Raw genomic sequence first — 27760 nt, 5'->3', positions numbered from 1 at the left:
ATCCCACTGCACCAGATCTTCGGCCAAGCTGAGTTTCTGGGTTCCGTTTGGAGTAGACTATGCTATAAACCAAAACATCGAGGTAAAGTTTCACAATCCGAGGAGTATCTGCTAGGTCCTCCTCCTCCATCCACTTCGCATCAAATGCAGGAAAGTTCTTGAACTTAACCAAGAACCGCCTTCGGACTTTACCTTTCTTCGTATCATTATGTGCCAAAATCTGTTCAGGAACAAGGATCTCCTCGTTTTCTTCCACTTCGGGTTGCTCATCAGGCTCCCCATCATCAGGCACATCACCTTTAAAAGGTTTCAAGAGATTCACATGAAATGCATTGTGAATCCTCCAAGTATCTGGCAGTTTCAATCGGAAGGAGACTTCATTTATCTTTTCAGTAATCTGGAAAGGGCCGTAGTATCGCATACTAAGCTTTGGAAAAAGCCTCTCCTTTCCCTTGTTCTTTCGTAGGCGTGCCTTCTCAAAACGTAAGAGCACCCAATCATCCTCCTTCAATTTCATGTCGCGACGATGGCGATCCGCTGCCTTTTTCTGTCGTTCTTGAGACTTCTGCAAAGTCTCACGAACCTTGGCAAAAGCCGTATCCAGATCTCGCGTATATTCATCCGCTTCAAAGATCTTATCTTTCGTGCTCAGGAAGGGTGGAACCTTTGCAGCACCTTCAACAATCTCAAATGGCGCCTTCCCTGTCGACGAGTGTATCGTGTTATTGTAAGCAAATTCCCCAAAGGTAAATATCTTTCCCATTGAGTCTTCTGATCTGAGATATAAGACTTCAATAAATCTAGAACCACTGAATTGGCAATCTCGGATTGCCCATCAGTCTGCGGGTGGAACGATGACGAGAACTGCAACCGCGTGCTAATGTTCTCCCAAATTGCCTTCCAAAACAAACTCGTAAATCTGGGGTCTCTGTCGGAGACAATTGTCTCAGGCATGCCATGTAATCTGAAAATCTGGGCCACAAACAGTCTCGCTAAGTGATCCGGCTTGACTGTTTTCTTCACTGGAATGAAATGAGCCTGTTTGCTAAATCTGTCAATAACAGTCCAGATACCATCGTGACCACTCTGTGTTCTCGGGAGATCAAAAATGAAATCCATCGCTATACTTTCCCAGGGGCGGGTGGGTATGGGTAAAGGCTGTAACAATCCCTGTGCTTTATGCCTGTCAAACTTGACCTTCTGGCATACCAAGCAACTGCGCACAAACTCTTCCACATCTTTCTTGAGTCTCGGCCAAAAGAAATATCTCTCTACCCCTTTCATGGTGGTAGCAATGCCGCGGTGACCCGTAAAAGGTGGACAGTGGCATTCAGTCATAACCTTTTCCCTCAACGGCTGTGTAACGCACAACATAGTCTTTTTCATCAAGTAGCCTTCCCGAAGGGAGTATCCCGCTACTGTCTCCCCATCCCGTATCCGTGTAAAAATATCTGCAAAATCTGTATCTGTGGCATACTGATCAACCATATCCTCGAAGCTCCTATGATGTATCGCGGAAATAGCCAGAACCAACGATTTCCGAGACAAAGCATCTGCCACCACATTCTTCTGTCCCTGCACATGGACAATCTGGAAGTGGAACTGTGACAAGATGTTCACCCACCGCATCTGCTTTTCCGAAAGCTGCTTCTGTGACAAGAAGTAGCGCAAACTCTGATGGTTTGTAAAGACAGTAAAATCCGCTCCAAGTAGGTAATGCCGCCACTGAGTAAGAGCATGGATAACCGCCAAAATCTCTTTCCCATAGATCTGTGCTGTCATCTCCGGCCTAGAGAACAAACTGCTCTCGTAAGCTATGACATGGCCTTCTTGCATCAAGACCGCACCCAGACTACGACCACAAGCATCACAATATACTTCGAATGACTTCTGCAAGTCCGGCAAAGTCAAAATAGGTCTCGTAGTCAATTTCTCTTTCAATGTCTGAAAGGCAGTCACCTCTGTGGGTCCCCACGAAAAAGGTACTCCTTTCTGTGTCAAGATATGCAAAGGGGAAGCAACCTCTGCAAACTTTCGTATGAACCGCTTGTAGTACGAACATAGTCCTAAGAAGCTTCTAACTTCATGGACATTCCTCAAGTCGGGCCAATCACGGATAGTCTCTATCTTGGCCGGATCCATTTGCACTCCTGCTGCTGACACAATGTGTCCCAAAAAGTGTATCTCTGGTAGGAAAAATTCACTTTTCTTTGCATTAATTACTAACTTGTGATCTCGTAATGCCTGAAAGACTTGAAGCAGATGATCTCTGTGTTCTGCCTCATTCTTGGAGAAAACAATGATGTCGTCAAAGAAAGTGCCAACAAATAGTCTGTACTCTTGAAAAATCCTGTCCATCATCCGGTTAAATGTCGCAGGAGCATTGGTTAAGCCAAAAGGCATCACCAAAAACTCAAATAACCCAAAAGTCGTCCGAAAAGCTGTCTTGTAGACATCTCCTTGCGCTATCCTGATCTGATGATATCCACTCTTCAAGTCAATCCTGCTAAAGCACGAGGATCCGTGTAACCTGTCGAGTATATCATCGATCCTAGGAATCGGAAATCTGTTCTTGATGGTGATTTCGTTGAGAGTGCTATAATCGATGCACATTCTCCAAGATCTGTCTTTCTTCAAAATCAACAACACTGGAGAGCAATACGGTGAAGTACTAGGCTGGACAAGACCCTTTTCCAAGAGGTCTTTCACTGAGTTCATAATCTTTTCATTCTGTACTCGGCTCACACGATAAGGTGGCCGATTCGGTGGCGTGCTTCCAGATATCAGATCAATGGTATGATCTTCAGGCCCTCTCAAAAGCAATCGGCATGAGCGTGGAGAAAAAAATCTTGGCGTTCTTTTCTTCAGGTCAAAACATATTCAACTTTTATCCATCGTTCAGTTCTCCCAAAAGAATGAGTAAGAAAACTTAAGTTCATCAAGTACAATCTCTAAGCCCTTCATTTATCAAAGTCGCTTTCTCGGCCCGGTAGTCAACCACGGCGTAGTTCTTGTGGTACCAAGGGATCCCGAGTAGAACGTCACTCACGTGCCCTGAACACCCCTGTCATTGCAAACGAAGTTTGCCAATGCTCGGTGTAATGGCAACATCCCATCCGGGTACCAGTCGAACTACCTCTGCCTATGGCGTCAGTCTGTCGGGCGTAGTTCCAAATCGAGCCGCCAATTCCAAGTGAAAAGAAGTTGGCCTTGGCTCCTTCAAAAGAGCTTCCTGATCCTTCACTTTGCCCCAAAAAAAAACGGCAAAGTTTGTACTTTCATTCATTTGATTCGGTGCAAGTCCCACGCCATGTGGTACCAGTTCTGCTTTTCTATCTGCCTTTTCTGCCACATTCCTCAACTGCTCTCGAACTCTCAGACCTGTCGTCGTTTTTATCTTTGTGTTCTTTCTGTGCCTTATCAGGGCACTTTGCGGAAATATGTCCATGTTCCCCGCATCCAAAGCACTTCCCCTCTCTGATGAAGCGAGCTCTCTCCTCGGGAGTAAGCTTGGGTCGTGCATCCTTTTTTTTCTCTGGGTTGCTCTTTTTCATTCTACTTTCATTCCCAGAAGTTTGTCCGGTTCGTTGTGTCATGACCTCATCTGTGGGGTAGGTCAGACTGCCAGAGTGAATTGCAAAGCCCCGCTTCGCATGACTCATCAACTCCTGAATAGAAGCTGACTTCTGTTCCAAGCAGTGGTCTCGGATCTCAGTAGGTAGACCCAATGTAAACCGCTCAATTTGTTCTCTGAACGAGATCTTCTTGAATGAAGAGGCAGGTAGAAAAGAGTTCCAGAATCTTTCACAGTAAGAATTCACTGTATCGCTCTTGGTCATCCGGAGATGGTTCCAAGCAGCTCGTATATCTCGCTCAAACTCTTGAGTCAACCAAGAAGAAATAAAAAGCCTCTTGAATTTCAGCCATGTAACCGGCACAGTCTTGCTTAATAGAAGCGTGGACCACCAAGTGCGAGCATTCCCCTTAAAATAAGAGGCAGCTCTTCGAATCTTGGAGTGCTCTGAATAGCGTCCTCCCGCGAAAGCGATGTCAAACTGCTGTATAAAAGACAAAGCCTTCGAAGCATCGGAGTATCCCGAAAAAGTATCAAACTTAAGTGCTTGGCCACCTTCCTTAAACTCTCGAACTTTCTTGCTTTTATCTTCGAGAAAGTCATACTGGTTGGCTTTGTAAAAATTCCTCTTGTTCGCATAAAAGTTTCCGTTGTTAGAGTCTGAACTGTCCGTAGACGAGTCCTCTGTAGAAGTGTCACTCACTGGGCGAGATTTAGCCTTCTTTGCCTTTTGCTTGCCCTTTCCAAAGCGTTGCTTCTTGCTTCGCTTTTGACCTTGTCTGTCTTCTTCGCTTGAATCCGAGGAGCTAGAAGAACTGTCAGAAGAAGAAGAAGAACTGGGTAGGCCTGCAAACTTGACACGCTTCTTCAGTTTCTTTGCTTTATCGAATGTCGATTGACGACCCAAATATCCCGGGAAGTCAGTGCCTTTCTTCTGCTTTTTTCCGTGCTTTTTGGCTTTCGTTTGCGCGTCAAAAAGCTGAGCAATCCGTGCATCAACCACGTTCTCCAATTCCTTCTCCGTATATTTCTTGGAGGCAGAAGGTTTCTTGAGAGCGGGTTTCGGGAGTGGTGTTGTGGTTCTCTGCCACTCTGTCTGTACCTCTTCCAAAGAGGTATGATTCATATATTTTGCCATCTTCGGGTCCTTGGCAAAATTGAGCATCATCTTTGTTGCATCGCCAATCAATTGACGACGCTCCATCTCTGTTTGCTTCGCCTGAGTAGGCCGAGGCGGGCCATACTCTCTGTCTGAATCTTCGTTGTGATCCCAGCCCGCATCTCCAGATGCAGAGGGAGTCGACTGATCATTGCCTGAAGCCATAGGTGCCGCGGAAAAAAAATAAATTCGGGGATCGGATTTCCCGTAGAAGAGAAATCGGCCGTGCTCTGATACCACTGTAACAAACTTGGACACTCCAAGTCAAGAATCAACCGCGACAGCACCAAATAACCACTTCAAAACAATTCACAGATCACAATAGATTTGCACTGGCCCGGCGGAGTTCCGTGCCTAGAGATATTGGCCCCAAAGACTGGCGCCCCTTTCGGTATTTCTTTTTGTATTAATCAATCATCAAAGTACAAGAGAGCGGTTAGGGTTTCACTCTCAGACTCTGCGTCCAGATGCTCTGAGAAGTGAGGCCCTCACCACTAATTTAAAGGTTACAAGGGATGCCCAAAAGCAGAGCCCCAAAAGCTTTTAAAATCAAAAGCATCAGTTCTCTCTCTCTCTTAGAGAGTCTTTTCTCTTTTTTTTTTATAAAAAAAAGCAAAAGCAAAATTCGCGTCGCTCATCATTTTCCAAAAAAAAAAAAATTTTTTTTTTTTTTTTAATAATAATCCGCCTCCGCGATTTCCGGAATTTAGGGTTTTTGGCAAAAATTAGGGTTTGCAGGAATTTTAGGGTTTCTGGCAGAAATTAGGGTTTCTGCTGTCCGCCACGTCATCACTTTGTGACAAAACGCTCCCCAGGCATCGGCCTGCGTCGCTCGGAGGTTTTGTAGCATACAATCGAACGCTCCCCAGGCATCGGCCTGCGTCGTTCCGAGGTTCTCAAACATACAACGAAACTCTCCCCAAGCATCGGCTTGCGTCGCTCCGAGGTTCAAACAATACCAAAACAGTATTTCTCACTTCTCCACCCGGGAGTAAAATCACCAATCATTGAAACCAGTTTCAAACCAGAGTCAAACAATTCAAATCGGCACCAAAACAGGTTCAAAACAGATACCATCCATTTCAAACAAATTCCAAACAAGATCTCCAAATAAGATCAAACAAAACTCGAACTTAAAAAGCAATCTCGTCATCAATCGAGCTCGAAAAGTCGATTGACTTTCCATCTTGAAACCTGCACCAAAAATTGGGGTTAGGTTCTTCCATGAGGTCGTAGCCGAGCGCACAGCATGGTCCATCAACTCTTGGACAGACGATGTTTCTTTGGCGGCGATGGTAGTCCCAAGAGATAGTAATCACACCGAACCTCCAAGGTCATCTGCTCATGAAGAGACATCTACTGAGAGATGTCGAGAAATTTCAAGTTATAATCTGCTAGGGTTTCCATGGCAAGCATTTCAGGATACCCCACTCTGCTAGAAGTTGCACTTCGAAGGAAGATGTCAGAAACCATATAACTTCGGATAATTTTTTTTTTCTTGAAAGCTTGCCAAGTACTTAGAGTATGCTGCTTGGTAGCTGTAGACATCAACATCTGCATGGCACTGCTTCTGAGAAAAAAGTGACTTGAAACAAATCTGGATCCTTCTCTTGCAAGTGATCTTAATTGGCTTATGCCTTGTAAGACATGAGCGCGCCCGATGCGCGATGAAGTAAGGGTGGGAGTGGCTAATAAGTCCGGGTTCGACGACGAATATTCCTCTAATAAAGCTCTGTCTGCTCTTTTGTGGGACCGATATGCTTTCAGAAAAGCACACGCCTGATGCTCTGATATCACTCCCACAAGACGGGCACCACGTGCCAATAGAAAAGAATAGACTGAACAACTTTAAGCACTTCAAATAACAACTGAACTGAGAGAGAGAGAGAGAGAGAGAGAGAGAGAGAGAGAGAGAGAGAGAGAGAGAGAGAGAGAGAGAGAGAGACCACGCGACACGGAGTGGCAGAATTCCACCCCAGAGAGTATTGGCCCCAAACCTTGGTGCCCCTTTCGGTATTTCTTTGTATTGCATCAACATAGTACAAGCCGATACTCCAGACTCTGCACCTTCTCCAGGAAGCATGCCAGAGAATGAGCCCTAACTTCATATTTAAAGGCCCATGGCTTGAAAAGCAGTTACAGTCAAAAGCCTTTAGAACTCAAAAGCTTCTGGTCCAAAAGCAAAGCCAAAAAGCTGCCAGCGTAAATCACGGAAATCCGTACAGCCTGCCACGTCATTAGCCAGCGCAAAACGTGGAATTCCGTACAGCTTGCCACGTCATCATGACAGTGCAATTTTTGGGAAAATCTGCCACGTCATCAGTTTTTGCGTGTGTCCGGATCTTGCTTTATTTTCTTCCTTTATGTCACTTGGGGCCCCATCGAACGGGTCCCCATAAGTTGGTAGGACTTCTTCTGTTACTTCTTCTTCTTAGGGTTTAGGCCCCTCAGCCACATCTGTAAGTTGGCTCCATTCTTTAGGCTTTGAACGTCAGCAGTTTGTTACAATATCATTTATCTTTTCGGAAATCTGGAAAGGTCCATAGTATCTCATGCTAAGCTTTGGAAAAAGCCGTTCCTTTCTCTTTTTCTTTCTCAGGCGTGCCTTCTCAAAACTTAAGAGCACCCAATCGTTCTCCTTTAATTTCAAATCGCGACGATGTCGATCCGCTGCCTTTTTGTGTCTTTCTTAAGATTTCTGCAAAGCCTCCCGGACCTTGGCAAAAGCCGTGTCCAAGTCGCGTGTGTACTCGTCGGCTTCAAAAATCTTATCTTTCGTGCGTAGAAAGGGTGAAACCTTCGTAGCACCTTCAATAATCTCAAATGGCGCCTTCCCCGTCGAAGAGTGTATCGTGTTATTGTAGGCAAATTCCACCGAAGGTAAATACTTTTCCCATTGAGTCTTTTGATTCGAGATGTAAGACTTTAATAAATCTAGTACCACTGAATTAGCAATCTCTGATTGCTCGTCAGTTTGCGGGTGGAACGATGACGAGAACTGCAACTGCGTGTCAATGTTCTCCCAAATAGCCTTCCAAAACAAACTCGTGAATCTGGGGTCTCTGTTAGAGACAATCGTCTCAGCATGCCATGTATTTTGAAGATATGGGCCACAAACAGTCTCGCTAAGTGATCCGGCTTGATTGTTTTCTTCGTTGGAATGAAATGAGCTTGCTTGCTAAATCTGTCAGTAACAGTCCAGATACCATCGTGCCTACTCTGTGTTCTTGGGAGATAAAAAATGAAATCCATTGCAATACTTTCCAAGGGGCGGGTGGGTATGGGTAAAGGTTGTAACAATTCGTGTGCTTTATGCCTGTCAAACTTGACCTTCTGGCATACCAAGCAACTGCGTACAAAATCGTCCACGTCTTTCTTCTTGAGTCTTGGCCTAAAGAAGTATCTCTCCACACCTTTCAAGGTGGTAGCAATGCCGCGGTGACCCGTAAAAGGTGGACAATGGCATTCGATTAAAACCTTTTCCCTTAACGATTGTGTAACGCACAACATGGTTTTCTTAATCAAGTAGCCATCTCGAATGGAATATCGCGCTACTATCTCCCCATTACGTATCCGAGTGAATATATCTGTAAAATTTGTATCTGTGGCATACTGATCGACCATATCCTCGAAGCTCCTATGATGTATTGTGGAAATAGCCAGAACCAACAGCTTCCGAGATAAAGCATCTGCCACCAATTCTTCTGTCCCTGCACATGGACAATTTTGAAGTGAAACTGTGACAAGTTGTTCACCCACCGCACCTACTTTTCTGATAGCTGCTTCTGTGACAAGAAGTAGCGTAAACTCTGGTGTTCTGTAAAGACTCTAAAGTCGGCTTCGAGTAGGTAATGTTGCCACTGAGTGTAAGAGCATGGATAACCGCCAAAAGCTTTTTCTCATATATCTGTGGTGTCAATTCTCGTCTTGAGAACAATCGGCTCCCGTAGGCAATGACATGGCCTTCTTGCATTAAGACCGCACCCAGACTACGACCACAAGCATCACAATATACTTCAAATGACTTTTGCAAATCCGGCAAAGCCAAGACTGGTCCCGTAGTCAATTTTTCTTTCAATGTTTGAAAGGCAGTCACCCCTGTGGGTCCCCACGAGAAAGCGACTCCTTTCTATGTGAAGATATGCAAAGGGGAAGCAACCTCTGCAAACTTTCTAATGAACCGCCGGTAGTAAGAACATAAGCCCAAGAAGCTTCTAACTTCATGGACATTCTTCAAATCGGGCGAATTTTGGATAGTCTCTGGCCGGGTCCATCTGCACTCCTGCTGCTGAGACCATGTGTCCCAAAATGTGTATCTCGGGTAGGAAAAATTCACTTTTCTTTGCATTAATCACCAACTTGTGATCTCGTAATGCCTGAAAGACCTGTAGTAGATGTTCTCTATGTTCTTCCTCATCCTTGGAAAAAACAATGATGCCGTCAAAGAAAGTGCCAACAAATAGTCTCTACTCTCGAAAAATTCTGTACATCATTTTGTTAAATGTCGTTGGAGCATTGGTTAGGCCAAAAGGCATCACCAAAAACTCAAATAAACCTAAAGTCGTCCGAAAAGCTGCCTTGTAGACATCTCGTGGCACGATTTGGATCTGATGATATCCGCTCTTCAAATCGATCCTGTTGAAACAAGAGGATCCCTGTTAGGCGGTCTAGAATATCATTGATTCTGGGAATCGGAAATCTGTTCTTGATGGTGATTTTGTTGAGAGCTGTATAGTCAATGCACATTCTCCAAGATCCGTCTTTCTTCAAAACCTACAACACCGGAGAGCGGTAAGGTGAAGTACTCGACTGGATAAGACCCTTTTTCCAAGAGGTCTTTCACGAGTTCATAATTTCTTCATTCTGAGCTCGGCTCACACGGTAAGGTGGCCGGTTCGGTGGTGTGCTTCCAAGTATCAAATCAATGGTATGATCCTCAGGACGAGCTGGTGGCAACTCGCCTAGCAAGCCCTGAGAAAAGCAATCGCCATGAGTGTGGAGAAAATCTTGACGTTCTTTTTCTAGATGAGACATATTTGTCCTATGATCATCATTCAACTCTTTCAAAAAGATCAAGTAAACAAACAGACTGGGTTTCATTAATTTTGAAATGGCCAAAGCCGATACAATAGGGACAGACTCGCCCTTAAGTTTCACATCAAGTACAATGGTTCGGCCCTTTTCTGTAGTCAAAGTCGCTTTCTTTGCCTGATAATCGACCACGGCGTTGTTCTTATGGTACCAAGGAACTCCCAAGAGGACATCACAACCTTCCAAGGGCATTATGTAGAAGTCCTCGTGCCCCAAATACCCCTGACAATGCAACCAAAGTTTGCCAATGACAGGTGTAATGGCTACGTCCCTGCCGGGTACCGCTAGAACTGCCTCTGCTTATGGCCCCATCTGATTGGGTGTAATCTCAAGCCGCGTCGCCAATTCAAGTGAAATGAAGTTGGCCTTGGCTCCTCCATCAAAGGATCTTTCACTTTGCCCCAAGCTCGGCAAAGTTCTGTACTCTCATCAATCGTGCTTGGGTCAGTACCCATGCAATCTGGAACCAATCCTACTTTCATCTTGCCTTTCCGTCCACGTTCCTCAGCTGCTTTTGAACTCTCTGGCCTATCTTCATTTTGTTCTTTCTATGCCTTTTTAGGGCACTTCGTGGAGATGTGTCCTTGTTTCCCGGATCCAAAACACTTCCCCTCTTTAATGTAGTTGGCTCTATCCCGAGGAGTGAGCCGGGGTCGTGCATCCTTATCTTTCTGATCGTGGGGGCTCTTCTTCTTTCTACTTTCATTTTTAGAAGTGTGTTCTGTTTTCTGTGTCATGATCTCACCTGTGGGGTAAGTCAAACTGCGTGAGTGTATGGAAAAACCCTGTTTTGCATGACTCATCAGTTCTTGAATAGAATCTAACTTTTGCTCTAAGCAATGATCTCGGATCTCCGTAGGAAGTCCCAAGGTAAACCGCTCAATCTGTTCTTTAAACGAGATCTTCTTAAATGAAGAAGCGGGTAGAAAAGAGCTCCAAAATCTCTCGCAATATGCGTCCAAGGTATCTTTCTTGTTCATCCGAAGATGGTTCTAAGCAGTTTGTATGTCGCGTTCGTACTCTCGAGTCAACCAAGAAGAAATAAAAAGTCTCTCAAATTTCAACCATTTAATTGGCGCTTTCTTGCTCAATAGAAGAGTGGACCACCAAGCTCGAGTATTTCCCTTGAAGTAAGAGGTAGCCCTCCGAATCTTGGAGTTCTCTTAGTAATGCCCTCCAGAGAAAGTTATATCAAATTGCTGTATGAAGGCCAAAGCCCTCGAAGCATCTCGAAATCCAGAAAACGTGTCAAATTGAATTGATTGTCCACCTTCTTTAAATTCTCGAACTTTCTTGCTTTTATCCTCCAAAAAGTCATACTGGTTGGCTTAATAGAAATTCTTTTTCTTTGCATAAAATCTGTGATCCTCGGAGTCCGAACTATTCGAAGACGAGTCCTCTGTAGAATTGTCAGAAACTGGGCGAAACTTAGGCTTCTTTGCCTTTTTCTTGCCCTTGCCGAAGCTTTGCTTTTTATTTCGCTTTTTCCCTTTTCTGTCTTCTTCGCTCGAGTGAGAAGAGCTAGAAGAACTGTCAGAAGAATCAGAAGAAGAAGAAGAAGAAGAAGAAGAAGAAGAAGAAGAAGAAGAAGAATTGGATACTCCTTCAAATCTGATATGCTTTTTCTGCTTTCTTGCCGAGGCAAAAGCAGATTGACGACCAAAATAACCCGGGAAGTCAGTTCCTTTCTTTTGCTTTTTGTCGTGCTTTTTGGCTTTGTTGGTTGTGTCAAAAAGCAATGTAATCTGCGTATCGACCACCTCTTCTAATTCTTGCTCTGTAAACATTCTCCTCGGAGGAGGTTTCTTGAGTGCCGGTTTGAGGGGTGGGTTTTCGGCCTTCCGCCACTGAGAGTGCACTTCGTCAAAGGATGTCTGCATAAACATTTTTGCAAATTTGGGATCCTTCGCAATGTTGATCATCATCTTTGTCGCATCGTCAACCAATTGTCGATGCTTCATCTCTTCAATCTTCGCTTGAGTAGGCCGAGGCGAGCCGTACTCCTCGTGTGAATCTTCTTCGTGATCTCTTCCCGCATCTCCGGATGTAGAGGAAGTCGACTGTCCTTTGCTTGAATCCATACGTGCCGCGTAAAAAAGATCAAATTTCCCGGTAAAAGAGAAATCTGATACCACTGTAATAAACTTGGACACTCCAAGTCAAGAATCAACCACGACACGATAGGAATTCACTTCAAAACTGTTCACAATTAGATTCGACACCGGCTCGACGGAGTTCCGTGCCAAGAGATATTGGCTCCGAAGACTGGCGCCCCTTTCGGTATTTCTTTTTTTATTAAATCTGTTGCTCAAAGTACAAGGGAGTGGGAGGGTCTCACTCTTAGACTTTGCGTACAGATGCTTTGAGAAGTGGGAGCCCAAGCCACTAATTTATAGGTTTACAAGGGTTGCTAAAAGCAGAGCCCCAAAAGCTGCCATACTTTTAAAAAAATAGGCTGAAAATAAAGCAAGACCTCTGCTTCTTGGGAAATTAAACCAACTTCTAAAAAGCCTTTGCGTAAAAATTTCCAGCCTACAGCGTAGGAAAAAGCATCCGTACAATCTGTCGTACGCAGTTGCCACATCATCAGGCCGTATAGGCTTCCGTGTTTTGCGCCGCAATCTGGGGGGGTGTCCTTACGCTGCTGCCACGTGTCATTGCAGAATTCCGGGACTGATTGCCAACCGTGCCACTCCCAAAGTGTATGTCAGCTCTCTGAGAGTCCAAACTCGACACAGAGAGGAGGTTGAAGGCCATGTCCGAAACATAGAGCGCCTCCACTGAACTGAACTTTGGGTTTGAGGTAGAACGGAAGAGGGTAATCTGGCTTGTGTTAAGACATTGGAATCTCGTGGTTGTCACCCATAGTGATGGTCTGCCCATGAGTCTCGTTGAAAGAGCTAAACCATGATTGTTGGCGAGTCATGTGAGTGGTAGCTCCACTGTCGACAACGCAAAACGTGATTGCGATGTAGCAAGAGCGTGGTCCGTCGTCGCGACAAGAGCGGTTCTCGCCATCTCGTGAGATTCTACAACTACAGTCGAGACTTTCTGATTCTCCTTGTTGGCCTCTTCTCGCTGCTTCTTTCTGCATTCTGATTCTTTGTGCCCTTTCTTGTGGTAGTGGTAACATTCGATGTCCTTGTTCTTCTTCTTCTTCTTACCTTTGCCTTTCTTGTTACCTCCTTGAGCGATCAAAGCTCCTTCTGCAGCAACACCACCTCCGGCTCTGAATGTGGAGTGCCCCTCGATTTGTCGTAGGGAAGAGAGAATCTTGTCTAGGTGGGAAAAGAGGTACGTCCAGATCTGACCGGATGGTGTTCTAATGAGCAAGGGAGTGATCAACCGCACCAGGCAAAAAATCAGCTTGCTGTTCGCCCAAAAAAAACATTGCAAAGGGGGCTGAAAACGTTGCTGTAACGGAGATTTCAGCGTGCCTCTACGCCACCGATCAGTACAGGAGCGTCTTAGAGGTTCAGATGAAGGGATTCTCCCAGTTCGCAGCCATCAGAGGGCTGAAAACAGAGAAAAAACAGTAAGTAACAAGATCTACAGGTGCCAGGCAGCGTAGGTCTCTCCCGTAGGTGCTAATGCTCAGCCTTTTGCTGAAAACGCTGCAGCAAGTAAAAAACGCAGCAAGGCACAAAAAACACAAGCTGTCCCAAAAAACGCCGATCTGGCCAAGAAGACGCAAGGCAGATTTGCTGCTGGTTTGGTGTGATCTTGTTGCAGGGAGGGAGCGCCTTCAATAGGAGATTCAGATAAGCCAGCAAGATGCAAAAAAACGCAAGGGTTTCAGAAAACGCTAGGTGATGCAAAAACGCGAGGCAACTTGGTAACTTTTCCACGATGAATTGATGCAGAAAAGCTAGCGATGGCATTCAGTAGAGAGATCGCAGATGCTCCCACGTGTTGGTGATTGATACCATGTGAGAGTGAGCAACGGAGAGGGTGAGAGCCACGTGCGCCGAAAAGGCGAGAGAGAGAGAGAGAGAGAGAGAGAGAGAGAGAGAGAGAGAGAGAGAGAGAGAGAGAGAGAGAGAGAGAGAGAGAGAGAGAGAGAGAGAGAGAGAAGAGAACTCTAGAAGCACAAATGCTCTCAATAATGTCTGAATACAAGACCCCAAGCATTCCTTTTAAAGAATGTTGGATTGAGGTAGGGCAAAATTGTGTAACTAGTGCAAAAAACATAAAAGCCCAAAAACGGCTAAAAATGTCACATGTGTGTACACCCAGCCAGGCTCAAAAATGATCGGCCGGACACGTGCTTAAGTGTCTGCCTATGCAAGCTACGTGGTGTGCAATTGGTGGCCAGCCCGAGACAATCACTAGCCGTACAAAATGGCGAAGCAATGGTGGTGTAACTCTAACAAGGATGGGGTACGCATGGATCCTGCCAAAGTGGAAGCAATTAGGTCATGGCTAGACTTGATGTCCGTACATGACATTCAAAGCTTTCTATGCTTATGTTTCTACTACAGGAGGTTCATTTGAAATTTTGCTAAGATTGCTTCCCCACTCCATGCATTGCAAGGGAAAGGAGTTACTTTCAAGTGGACAACCGAGGAAATTCTGAAAGAAAAGCTGACTTCGAATCCGGTAATCATTTTGCCAAATCTTTCGAAACCTTTTGTGGTTCAGTGTGATGCATGTGGCCATAGCCTTGGTGCAGTTCTAATGCAGAATGGTGGAGTAGTCGTATATGAGAGCAGAATTCTTTTGAAGACCGAAAGGAACTTGCAAGTTTATGAGAAAGAATTGTTGGCTGTAATTCACGCTCTCACCAGTTGGAAACGCTATCTGCTAGGGGCAGACAAAATGAGGAGACAATATGTTGAAGATTAAGATTTTGCAAGGATAATGAACACTATATGCTTAAGAATGACTTTCTCATGATGCATGGAAAGTTATGCGTTACTAAACAGTTACGACCAAAGGTTTTCATGGAAAGTCGTGCTCCATTATATGCTGAGCATCGTGGAATTGATGCCACAACGAAAGGGGTTGAGGCATTCTTCTATTGGCCAACTTTACGTCAAGATGTTGACACATTTGTGAGATCATACTTGGTATGCCAAAAAGTCAAATTTGACAAGCAAAAGCAATTGGGATTGTTGCAGCCATTGTCGATCCCTGATAGGCCATGGGAAACTTGAAAGCATAGCGATGGACTTTATCTTTGATCTTCCAAGAACGCAAACATGCAATGATGGGATTTGGACTATCATTTGTAGGTTCAGTAAGCAGGCCCATTTCATTTTTATTAGGAAGAAGATAAAGCTAGGACACATGGTCAAGATATTCGTGAGCACATTTCGGAGCACTCATCTTGAGCAAAATTCAACAATCACTTCCATTGCACCTTACAATGGATCTCTATCACTGCAATTGACTAAGGCATCCCGTGATACTTAAAGATATTGGTTCCTTTCACTTACGGAAGGGAGAGCCTTCCATTCCTTTAGTGGGAGAGTGCAAATGATCACAAACAAAGTGAATGACACTGTGAATGAAGGTGCTGAGACTGAGAGAGAGAGAGAGAGAGAAGAATACGACACCAGACTGTTGTCAAAGCCTCCTCCAAGGGCCCCCCTCTCAATGGCAAGAGAGGTCTATGCTATTGATTGCACAAATCTGGTATAATGGTCTAGATGCAATGGACTTGCCGACGATGTCGACGACGACGAAACGGGCTGAAATCTGAAAACGCTAGGGGCTGAAATCTGCAAATCTGCTAACTGCTGAATTCTGACATTGTGTCGGCGAGGATGGCGATGGTGACGACGCGACGACGATTCGCTGAAAACGCAGATGCTGAAATCTGCGGACAGCGGGCTGAATCTGAAAATGCTGGCTGATCTGACCGTGCGGCGAGGATTTGCTGCGGGTCGATGAGATCTGCGAGGTTAGGGGTGAGATTTGCTTTGTCTAAGTGCTAAAAACTGAAAACGCTGATGCTAGGGGCTGACTTGTCTCCGGGAATCTGCAAAACGTTGATGCAAGATGCAAAAACGTCAGGGTGAATCTAGGATCGACAAAAACTCCAGGGTTGAAACTGTTGTAGAAAAACGCTAGGCTTGATCTGTTGCCAAAGCGCTGGTCTTACTCTGCTGTTGGCTGGAAACTCTAGGTCACCTGCCGGTCTTGCTCAGAAGGTGCACTGTAAGTTGGTGAACTCCTGCTACCTCTTTTGCCAGAAAGTGCTAGCGCTAGCTTTCTTTTATAGAGCGTAGCAAATTTGCCCTACCCAGATTCCCAACAAAATCACTTATTAATAATAAGTGAAAAATGGATAAAATAGGGAAAATGGGTTCTGTGCACGGTAAAATGCTCATGATGGGTACTGACTGTAATGTTGATGATCATGCTGTGTGCAACCAAAGGATATACAACTATTCTAAGTGTCTGGACATGCACGGCTTGCGCACAGGTTCACAAAGGTTTTTTGAACACTTCCTAAGCTGACCTGAACCCTGGACCTGAAGTAGCTTGCCCACATGCACATAGGGTTAGATGTGCACGTGACATCCCCTCCTTTTCTAAGTGAGGTACTAGTACCGAATTGTATGGCGTTGAGGGAGATCGCCAACATCCTGGGAAGGACTCTTCGCCGGCCCACTCCGATGCGTGGGTCGTACGATACTTGAACTTCATAAAGTTTGCAATGCTTGCTTCTTTGGGCTGCGCCGAAAGCGACACAAAGGGATCTGTGGCTTCTTCAATGGTCCAATTGCGTCTATGGACGTATCCACCTTCAAGAATCTTCGAGGAGGAAAATTCCTGAAACCAATTCCAACACAAAATCATGAACATACCCATTCCATGTAGAAATACTATTCTTCCTAAAAGACTGTGCATGCAATGTAGATGAACAAAGTGATGGAGTGCCAAACCGTTCACCAAACACACACAAAAAATGGAATCGGAACTTGTCTTTCCGACCTAAGCCTATCAACTGTGGCAAATCACAACGGAAATGCCGATGCTTGATGGTCAATCTTTCTTGTGCTCTTTCTTAGACTGTGTCAAGCCAAGGAAGAGACATGGAATGTGAATTCCTTGAATGCAAACTTTTTGTCTTTTCGAGAGTGATCCGCATGCATCCGTGCTCATCCGTGAGTGAATCATGTGCATCGTACAATAGGGCATGCCTGTAAAAAGGGAACACAAAGGGAAATCGTCACGAATGAAATACTCGAACAATGCGTGTTGACTAATCATGCGAACACAATACTTCCTGAGTGGGTTCCTTGGACCTTGACTCAAGAGCCAAGATCGGTTCTGCGTGATTGATCGTATCTGCAATGAGGTTAGCTTCACTAGAAAAACCATCATCTAAACCATCATCCTTGTGAACAATCACATCTTTATCATGCAAATCATCATCCTTGTGAATAATCACATCTGTATCATGCAAAACATGTGTCGTGCTTTGGAGAAGAAAAGTCTGAGAGAGTCTTCTTTTCCTGTTTCTTTTGAAGCTTCGCCTGCACATTAGAAATGAGAGGTAAAGAATGAACAACTTCCTCACCACGAATGATGACGAGAGAGTCACTTTTGGCATTTAGAGTGAGAGTATTGTCCGCCCAATCAATGAGAGGGTTATGCTCATGAAACCATCTAATGCCCAAAATCATATCACATTCTGAAAGAGGAGACACTACAAATTTTCTGCGGAAGGACGCTTGCTGAACAGGGAACAACACATCAAGGCACTCTCGTGTAATGAGAGTGTCCATACCGGGAGCGAAGCCCGACACCTCGAGAGGAGATGTCTTGCGAACCTCCAAGGGGGACTCTTTCGACAAGAGAGTCACCAATCACATCATGCATACTACCAGAATCAAACAAGACCACCATGTGTTGACCATTCACATGACCATAACACTTCATGAGAGACTCATCAATGAGAGGATCATGAGAAACTTGGCACACACGAGTGTTCTCATTTATGGCATTAATAGAGGATCTGGGTTCTGTGGGCTCTTTAGGTTCGTTGGATGGGTTCTTAGGATATGTGCTCTTTATATGACCCTTGACGTGACATTGATAACAACGACCTTCCTTAGAATAAAGGACTTGTTCTTCTGCCGTTATGTATCCTCCTATGATTCCTTGTGCAACTTTTTCATCTGGGGTGAGCTTAGGTTTAGCAAGTGTGTTCGTGTACCCTTAGCTTCATTGTGTGAGTTCTTTTTCGAAGGACTAGAGGAAGATTGGCTAGAAGAATTACCGTTCTTACCATTCTTACCGTTCTTACCGTTCTGTGGGTTCTGAGGAGTCTGAGAGGTACTTTGAGAAGACTTGTTCTCCTTATGCTTTCCCTTATTGTGCTTCATCTCTTGCGCGAGAGCAATCGCTACCGCCTTGTTGAGATCTACTGGATCGAGTACTTCGACATCATACTTGATATACTTGTCCAATCCAGAAAGAAATGCGTCTTTGCGCTCATCATCCGATTTGCGTAATTGGGTGCCGAGCTGCAAAACATGATTAGAGAAAGACATAACTGGCATACCATTTTGCTTGAGATCGTGCCAATTGTTACAAGACGGGCACCACGTGCCAATAGAAAAGAATAGACCGAATAGACTTTTAGCACTTCAATAACAACTGAACTGAGAGAGAGAGAGATGACACTCGACACGCGACACGGAGTGGCGGAATTCCACCCCAGAGAGTATTGGCCCCAAACCTTGGCGCCCCTTTCGGTATTTCTTTATATTGCATCAACACAGTACAATCCGGTACTCCAAACTCTGCACCTTCGCCAGGAAGCATGCCAGAGAATGAGCCCTAACCTCATATTTAAAGGCCCTTGGCCTGAAAAGCACTTACAGTGAAAAGCCTTCAAAACTCAAAAGCTTCTGGTCCAAAAAGCAATGCCAAAAGCTGCCAACGTAAATCACGAAAATCCGTACAGCCTGCCATGTCATCAGCCAGCGCAAAACGTGGAATTCCGTACAGCTTGCCACGTCATCATGATAGCACAATTTTCGAGAAATCTGCCACATCATCAGTTTGTGTGTGTGCGGGTCCTGCTTTATTTGAATCCTTTGTCACTTGGGGCCCCATCGGACGAGGTCCCCATAAGTTGGTGAAGTCCTTCTGTTACTTGTTCTTCTTAGGGTTTAGGTCCCTCAGCCGGCATTTGTAAGTTGGCTCCATTCTTTAGGCTTTGACACGTCAGCAGTTTGTTACATCTCCCCTTCTTAAAAGAGAGTAATTGTCCATGATTACAGCATATCTGCAAAACAACTCAAGTTAGCTCAAAAGTTTCCGAGGGTCATTTCGAGGGACATTCTGAGGGACAATCAGTTTGCTCTTTTTATCAAGGAGTTAGCTTCTCCTTTCTACTCTTTTGATCAAGGAGTTATCTTCTCCTTTCGGCTCTTTTGATCAAGGAGTTAGCTTCTCCTTTCGTCCAGATCGGAACTCTTGATATTGCGGCGTAGTAAAATTAGCCATCACACCCAAACCGTACTGATCTTCCACGGGTGTCTTGATGCGCTAAAAAATTACATACCGAGGCAATCTCATCCAATTAGGAATATTCAGTAATTGCCACATCACAATGCAACACAAATGCTCACATATGCATGTTACAAGGCATAGAAACATAAAGTTGCCGATGAACACTCCTCCCGCATAACCTAATAAGGTTTGGGCCGGGAGATATTCAACGACTCCCTTATCACTCCTCCTGCATAACCTAAAAAGGTCCGGGCTGGGAGATATAGAGGCCTTTTACAACCAAACGGCCCCTAGACCGCAGCCTGCGTTGTTTGGAGGTGCTGAGAGTAACCACTGCTCAGACTTCTTAATACTCCTCCTGCATAACCATCCAGGTCCGGGTTGGGAGTCACAACAACAATTATTCTACAAGCATACAACCAAATGCTCCCCAGGCATCGGCCTGCGTCGTTCCGAGGTTCAAACAATACCAAAACAGTATTTCTCACTTCTCCACCCGGGAGTAAAATCACCAATCAATGAAACCAGTATTAAAACCAGAGTCAAACATTTCAAATCAGCACCAAAACAGGTTCAAAACAGATTTCAAACTTAAAAAGCAATCTCGACATCAGTCGAGCTCGAAAAGTCGACTGACTTTCCATCCTGGAACTTGCACCAAAAGTTAGGGTTAGGTTCATTCTGTAAGGTCGTAGCCGAGCACAGCATGGTCCATCAGCTCTTGGACAGACAGTGTTTCTTTGGCAGCGATGGTAGTCCCAAGATAGCAGTCGCATCGAACCTCCAAGGTTATCAACTCGAGAAGAGACATCTACTGAGAGATGTCGAGAAATTTCAAGATATAATCTTCTAGGGTTTCCATGGCAAGCATTTCAGGATACCCCACTCTGCCAGAAGTTGCACTCCGAAGGAAGATGTCAGAAACCATATAACTTCGGGCAAAAATTTTCCTGAAAGCTTGCCAAGTACTTGGAGTATGCTGCTTGGTAGCTATCAACATGTGCATGGCAGCGCCTCTGAGAAAAACAGCAGCTCGAAACAAATCTTAGATCCTTCTCTTGCAAGTGATCTTAATGGCTTATGCCCTGTAAGACATGAGCGGTGAAGATGGGAGCGCGCCCGATGCGCGATGAAGTAAGGGTGGGAGTGGCATATTGGTCCTACAAAAGAGCAGACAGAGCTATTGGAATTTTTATTTTGAGGTATCTTCGACGTAGCCAGAGCTATTGGAATTTTTATTTTGAGGTATCTTCGCCCTCCAACCTGATGCTCTGATACCACTGTCACAAGACGGGCACCACGTGCCAATAGAAAAGAGCAGACCGAATAGACTTTTATCACTTCAATAACAACTGAACTAGAGAGAAAGACGACACGCGACACGGAGTGGTTGAATTCCACCTCAGAGAGTATTAGCCCCAAACCTTGGCGTCCCTTTCGGTATTTCTTTATATTGCATCAACACAGTACAAGCCGGTACTCCAAACTCTGCACCTTCGCCAGGAAGCATGCCAGAGAATGAGCCTTAACCTCATACTTAAGGGCCCTTGGCCTGAAAAGCAGTTACAGTGAAAAGCCTTCAAAACTCAAAAGCTTTTGGTCCAAAAAGCAATACCAAAAGCTGTCAACGTAAATCACGGAAATCCGCACAGCCTGCCATGTCATCAATCAGCACAAAACGCGGAATTCCGTACAGCTTGCCACATCATCATGACAATGCAATTTTCGAAAAATCTGCCACGTCATCAGTTTGTGTTTGTGTGCGGATCCTGCTTTATTTGAATCCTTTATGTCACTTGGGGCCCTATTGGACGGGGTCCCCATAAGTTGGTAGGACTTCTTCTTCTGTTACTTGTTCTTCTAAGGGTTTAGGCCCCTCGGCCGGCATCTGTAAGTTGGCTCCATTCTTTAGGCTTTGACACGTCAGCAGTTTGTTACACCAATCGTCTTTCAACTGTGCTAGGTACTGAGGTGGCATAAATCGTGCCTTGAGCTTGTCTTGGAAGTCAGCCCAATTGAAGGATAGGTACCTAGCATACCTTCTTCGACTTCCTCTAGGTGCGCAGTCAACTGTGCCTCTTGCCATGCGTGGTACCAATTAATGGCATCACCGGCAAGGTACATGGCTGCCGTTAAAACCTTGCAATTTCTTGTATTCTTAGTTGTCCCAAAGTAAGCATTAAATTGATGCAACCAAGAGTGAATATTAGTAGCATCCATCTTACCGTCATACTTACTGAACGTGAACTTCTTAGTGACGGGGTTGTTGGAGTCCGAATCTCTGCTTGTGCTACTTGATGAACTACCAATATGTTTGACCGGCTCGGGCTTCGAGGTGAGTACTTGTAGGACCAACTCTTGCATGGGTTGGTCTCTCTGCGCCTCACGCTCTAGCTCCAAGGCCGCTCGTCTTTCTTCGTGCTTGCGATCCAAGGTTGCCTTTCTTTCTTCGCGCTCGCGATCCAAGATTGTCCTTCTTTCTTTGGCCGCTAAGCGCACTTGATCACGCTCGCGATCCAAGGCGGCGCGTTGCGCTTCTTGTTGTTGCATCATGTCCATCATTGACTTGACCAAGGCCTCCATCGGATTTGGTGCAAACCGTGGCGTAGATGGGGAAGGGGAGGGGTCGGAAAAACCTCCTGGTGGGAAAAATTCTTCTTTGCCACCTCCAGGCTCATCACCTCCACGCAAAGTATCCATTCCACTTCGGTTGATGACCATACACTGAGATCTTGGGTACTTGACTCCACGAGGAACTTGGGTTCTTGTGGTTCTTGGGTTCTTGAGGTTCTTGAGTCCTTGAGGTTCTTGAGCTCTTGAGGTTCTTGAGGTCTTTCTTTAGCTTGCAATCTGTGTTAGAGAAGGCTTTTCTCTTACCTTAGCTCTACTCTTTCCTGCGGGCGCACCCTTGGTGGCCTTGCGCTCACACCAAGGTTGCTTTTCCCACCTCACATCGATTGGCTGGCCGCTAAGTGCACGGTCCACTCTCAATGAGTGAAAAGAGGAACAAGGGGAGGTCGGACAAGCCCTTCTTTCTTGGGTTACCTGTCACTCTTCAAAAACACGATTAGGAATCGACACGCCCAAGTGGACTTGGGTTACGTGCAACCACAACAAGCAAAAAATTTCTTGTGGTTCTTTCCTTGAGTGATATAGAACACTGCCAAAGCTCTGATACCAATGTAAGATGCAGCGGAAGTGAATGTTGAACTTTGCTAAAGATGAGTGCTCCGAACTATGCTCAAGGGTTCCTTTTACTTACGGAAGGGAGAGCCTTCCGTTCCTTTAGTGAGAGAGTGTAAATGATCACAAACAAAGTGAACGACACTATGAATGAAGGTGTTGAGACTGAGAGAGAGAGAGAAGAATACGACTCCAGACTGTTGTCCTCCGTCTATCCATGACATAGCTTGTTGACCCCGACAATGGCCTTCACCATACGCTTCCATCGATCGGTCCGAAGGATATTAAAAGTGTCACGAGGACGTGGCAATTGCTAACTTGAGTTGTTGGTTTCTTTTCGATGATTTTTGTTTAATTTTTAAGATCCTCTTTTTAAAGTTGCAAATGACCGGACATTGCGTGGCCAGTGTGAAACGGCCGACTGAGAGTTTCACCCGCAGCTGGGAAGGGCAGGTCACCACGAGTTGGTTGGACTAATCGGCATTGGAATTCGAGCAGTAAAAGGGTGTCTAAGCTCAGTTCAAAGTCATTTAGGCCCCTCGCGACACTTATAAGTTGGTGGGTACTAGGAAATTAACTCAAAAGAGGCATAAGGGACTCATGGCGGCTCCAGATCATTCTGCCAGATCTGCATGCAGAGGGGGCGCCCAATTTGAGAGAGGAGGTTAATTTTGTTCATGAAGTGCTAGTGTGTGTGTTAGTAGTGGGTGCAGGTGCTCACAGCTTTAATGGAAAGCTTGCCTTCTCCCTTGCTCTATGTAGTGCGATGATTTGCACTCGCGCATCTCTCTCCCCTTTGCACATATGGTAATTCCCCACTAGTTGGGCTTCTCAGATGACCATGTATAATTTTGGGGGTTTTATGCACGTTGGCCAAGGCAAGAGCCTTTTGTACAGGAACCGGATTAGCTAATTGCTAATCCCCACAGTTCCACCGCGAAGGAATACGAGAACGGAGAGTTTTCTCGCTTGAAAACTCGTCCGATTTACAGGGGAACTGTCCCATTGCGTGCAAGAGCACCTGAGGCACGCGTAGGCGTGCTGGCTCCGCTCGAAACGGTCCAAAACAGAGAATTACAGCCTGCTGTGTTTTTTTGCAGGTTTAGGGTTTCGCACCTAAACTGCAAGGAATCGCCAGGGGAGCCTCGGAAAGGCCTTGGGATGCGTGTACAGGGCAGTAGGCACCTAACAGTGGCAAAACAGAAAATTACAGCATGCTGAAATTGATCTACAGCTCACTAGAAAGCTTCCATACCACGAGGGAAAGTGGCCTTGATGTGTATTTACTATTTTTGACCTACAGGGATATTTGCGCCGTTATGCTAGTGAAATTGGGTCAAAAACCTGCAATTACAGCCATGGACAGGTTTGGGCACCGACCCGACTGAGTGTGTGGGCATGCCTCTGATGCTGCACCATGCAGTGTCTCAATGAGTAAAGTGGTGCACTCCTCCACTGAGAGGCCAGGACCGGCTGTGCATAGACGGCTATAGATCTCCTCTGTATAAACCGAGTCAGTCTCTGATCCATTACAATTCCAAGTAGCCATCTTTAGTGTGGTCCCATAGGTCTCACACCGTCATGTAGAGCGCCGCTCTACAATCACTACCCGACCATCTCTGTAAAAGGCAATCTTTCCCTTCTCCCTTGCTGCCGTAATCTCTCGCATTACCTCTCTCATATGTGCAAGCTGTGAGAAAGTGAGATCATCACTGAGGAAAATACCTGTCTTCTTGAGAGTAGGCCTCTTTCTCAAGAATTCCTTCTTCTCTTCCAAGGAGGGGAAGTGTAGTATGAGAGCTCTCCCTTTTGAAGATTCTCTCGGGCCATCACTCTTCCTGCCCACTCTTCATGCCTTTGTGTGTGAAGGCTTGTCCACCCCCATCATGGATGTGAGGCTTGTGACCTCTTTTTCCACATTGTTTATGTCCTTGAGGCCGGTTACCCTCACATGTAGAGCCAACATCCTCCTCCTTTGTTCCTTTTCGATGGTCATCTTAATAAGAGTGGGTGTACAAGGAGCTTCCTTACCTTTTCCTTTCTTGGCAACCTCAATCCATTTTTCGACCTCCTCTACTTTCTTTTTTGTTGCGGAGATGACCACGGTCCATGACTTCTTCTCCTCACCTTCCTTGATAACCCGTATTTCTTCTCTCATGGTATTCAATTCTTCCATCGTGGATGGCTGAATTTCGCCTTCTTGGAGCTGCCACTTTTTGCTTTTAAATTTCGGATGATGGAATCTTGGATTACCACTTTCTCCTCGAGCGAAGCGATCTTGCTACACATTCATCTCTTTCTTTGGTCCATCTTTGAAGAATATTGCTCCTCTCTTTCCTCCACTCTTCCACTTCGTTTCTCCATTCTCTCATTTCCTTCTCTATTGCCGACATCCTCTTTCTTGTCCTCATGAAAGAGGCTTTGTGGGCGGTCGGCGAGGGATGCGTCTTCTTACACGGTGGGAAAGTCGTCGGCACTTCTCCAATGCTTGAGAGAGAGAGAGAGAGAGAGAGAGAGAGAGAGAGAGTCTAAAACAACAAAAAAATACAAGAAACCCTAAAAAACAGCAAGAAACGCTTGTGAAACCTTAAAAAAACAGCAAAACACAGATTTGAAACCCTAAAAAACAAGAAAAAACAGTGAAGAAACCCTAAAAAACAGTAAGAAACGGTGACGAAACCCTAAAAACAGTTTCAAAACCCTAAAATCAACAAAAAAAACAGAGACGAAACCCTAAAAACAGCCAAAAAGCAATTTCGAAAACCCTAAAAACAACAAAGAAGAAGTGACGAAACCCTAAAAACAGTGAGAGACCCATGAGAAGAAGAAGAAGAAGAAGGAAGAGAGAGAGAGAGAGAGAGAGAGATTGCTTGAACCAACCATCTTGACAATGAATTAGATGATTATACAATGGGGCAAGTGTGTTTATATACTACTATTAGGGGATTTAAAATACCCCTCTTCTGAATTGTCGGACCCAGACCCACGTCAAATAAGTAAAACAAATACCTAAAATGACAAAGGAAATAAATAGGATCACATTGGGGATTCACTTGAGATGCATAAACTTCAACACTTAGAGGTGCTGGTACTATGGGAGAGCATGTGGGTTGTTGGGCTTTCTTTGAGGAGGGGACTCACATCCTAGCTAAGCGCCTCCAATTACTTTTTAGAGTGGCTTGACTGATCTGGCCATGTGTGCATGCTATCTGATTAGCAGATCAAGGGTCCTGGGTCCCATATTAGCAGCTTCCACTGGGCATCAGGTCAAAGTCATTGGTGCCAAGGGAAAGGGACGAGAGTGTAGACCCCTATTTTCCATTTCGAGGAGGCTTCATATTGGCGGTTATGGATATGGGAGGGGAGACGGATCTCTTAGTTTTACTGGGATCCAAGGAAGCGGCAGTGGTTTTCTATAGAGCATGGTCGAGCTTTAGTGTCTTTTTTTTTGAGTATACAGTCAGGATTAGATGCATTGCTTTAGTCAGACAGCAGAGAGAGCAGCCTACTTGGATGAGGGGACGGTGGGGATTCTTTAACTGCTAGGCTTAATTATGGCTGAGTCTGCCTTGCATCTCTAGAAACTCGGTATGCAGATCTTTGTATCAATGTATGCTTGTGTCCGTGTATGTACGACGTTAGTGGGGATGTCCTTGTATTTGGTCAATATTGTGCTATACTCACCCTTCCGGAACACAGGCAGTCCCCTCCAAGAGGTTACACACTCTTAGCAATGGGCAGCTGACGGTTTTAGTGGTCTTTTTTGGCACAAATGGATTGTTACATGACCTTGTCTTATGTAACCTTTTTACCTCAAAGCGGAACACCAGGAAATTGTTGTGCTGTTGAGAGCTCTCATTCAACTCAACCTTCTTTTGATTGTGTAAGCACGTCACTCTTGGTGGATCTTCTATTTTGATGAATGGCATGTTTGCCCAAGCAATGAAAAGCAAAGAATTTGAACGTCTTTTATTTTTGTCCTAAACGTGCTCATTTCATTGCTCACATGCGTCTTGTCTTTTCAAAATGTTTCGAACAAGAGCAATCACTTTTTCTTATGGATGGCAATGTGGCTTTTGATTTCTGTTCAGATGATGACGATGGTACCTAGTGCAGTATTTTATATGTTTTTTTACTGCCCAGATGACTTCGACGGCACATGATTTCAATTTCACTTAAGGTCTCGTGATTGAGTCTCTGGATCTCTTTGTCTAAGTCTTCGTGCAAAGCTTCGATGGAGATGCAGTGATGTGGAAGTAGAGTAAAATGCTTGGAATTTCAAGATTTTGTAGCTAATCGAAGAATAAAGCTATGCTTCAACCTATCTTGAGATGATTTCTGAAATCCAATAGGGATTTTACCTTGCATGGCTAATTACATACAGCTGTATTTAAGTTGGATGTTGAGATTTAGAAGAAATTGACAATCAAATGGCCAAACTGACTTATTTTTTGTCCTTGACATGATGACCTCAAGGTTTTACCGAGGTTGGACAGAAACTTTGTGCTTGTAAGAACCTTGTGACGTTCATGTCCCGACAGCAATGTCTTGAGTAAAGCAATGGGGTAGTTGGTTTTAGGCATTTTGTGTTAAGGTGGGTAGGTTTTTAGGTGTTTTGTGTTTTGCTGCGAGACTGCCATCGATATGCATGACCTGAAAATGGGTACCGATTTTTCTTCCAAGGTGTACGCAAAGGTTGAAAAACTATGGTCTGCTGAAGCCCTTTTGACTCAAATTCAGGCTAACGAATTGCTTGCCTTGTGTCATCACCTTCTCACGTCACGCCTTGAAGGTGTAAGTGGCTCTTTTGGGAACTAGACAATCTGTGCAGGGCTTTCGTATAATTGAATGGCAAGGTTTCAGTCAGTATTTTTTTTTGTGCTTGTGCTCTGAGAACACTCCCCAGACTTGAACATTGGGGTCTTTTGCTACTTATTTGAACCACCAAAGAATTTATAACTTTTTATTCCAGGAGCTCAGGACGCCCTTGTTATGTGCATGCATAATATTGGCCCTTACGGATTCTTGAAGAGCACATGCATGCAATGTATAAATGTTTATTCGTGAGATTGGCGACTTGTATTTTAATCCTATGAGGATGGAGAGATCCTTGCCTTTGCTTGAAGTGAAGTACCTCGTGTTTGATCAGAGGGTAGGGCAATCTCCTTTGGTGCTGGTCCTCTTGGATATTAGCATGCTTTAGCCTGGCCACATTGACACTGGATGATCTTGTTCTCCCAGTCCATCGTCTCTCCCCAAGTCTCCTTTTCTTCTTGCTC

The 27760-nt window shown here is 45.0% G+C and overlaps 1 protein-coding gene across 3 annotated transcripts in view; it reads left to right on the top strand.

The window, feature by feature from the left end:
* The window catches only part of LOC147465331 (uncharacterized), a 42255-nt gene extending 15192 nt beyond the window's left edge, over positions 1 to 27063 (top strand). For 2 of the 3 annotated variants that reach the window (XM_086519386.1, XM_086519400.1), the window contains one exon: positions 26573 to 27063. Coding sequence is in view for 1 of the 3 variants with exons in the window: in XM_086519400.1 (XP_086375526.1) it covers positions 26573 to 26592 (20 nt within the window). In the remaining 2 variants the exon portion in view is untranslated. The remainder of the gene's footprint in view (positions 1 to 26572) is intronic. The other variant, XM_086519392.1, reaches the window with a different exon arrangement.
* The last annotated feature ends 697 nt before the right edge of the window (positions 27064 to 27760 follow it).

The sequence above is a fragment of the Adiantum capillus-veneris genome, chromosome 1 (genome assembly GCF_014529385.1).
Source record: "Adiantum capillus-veneris isolate H3 chromosome 1, ASM1452938v2, whole genome shotgun sequence".
NCBI lineage: Eukaryota > Viridiplantae > Streptophyta > Polypodiopsida > Polypodiales > Pteridaceae > Adiantum > Adiantum capillus-veneris.
The sequence above is the reverse complement of the archived record's forward strand: the minus strand, read 5'-3'. Positions and strand labels throughout refer to the sequence as shown.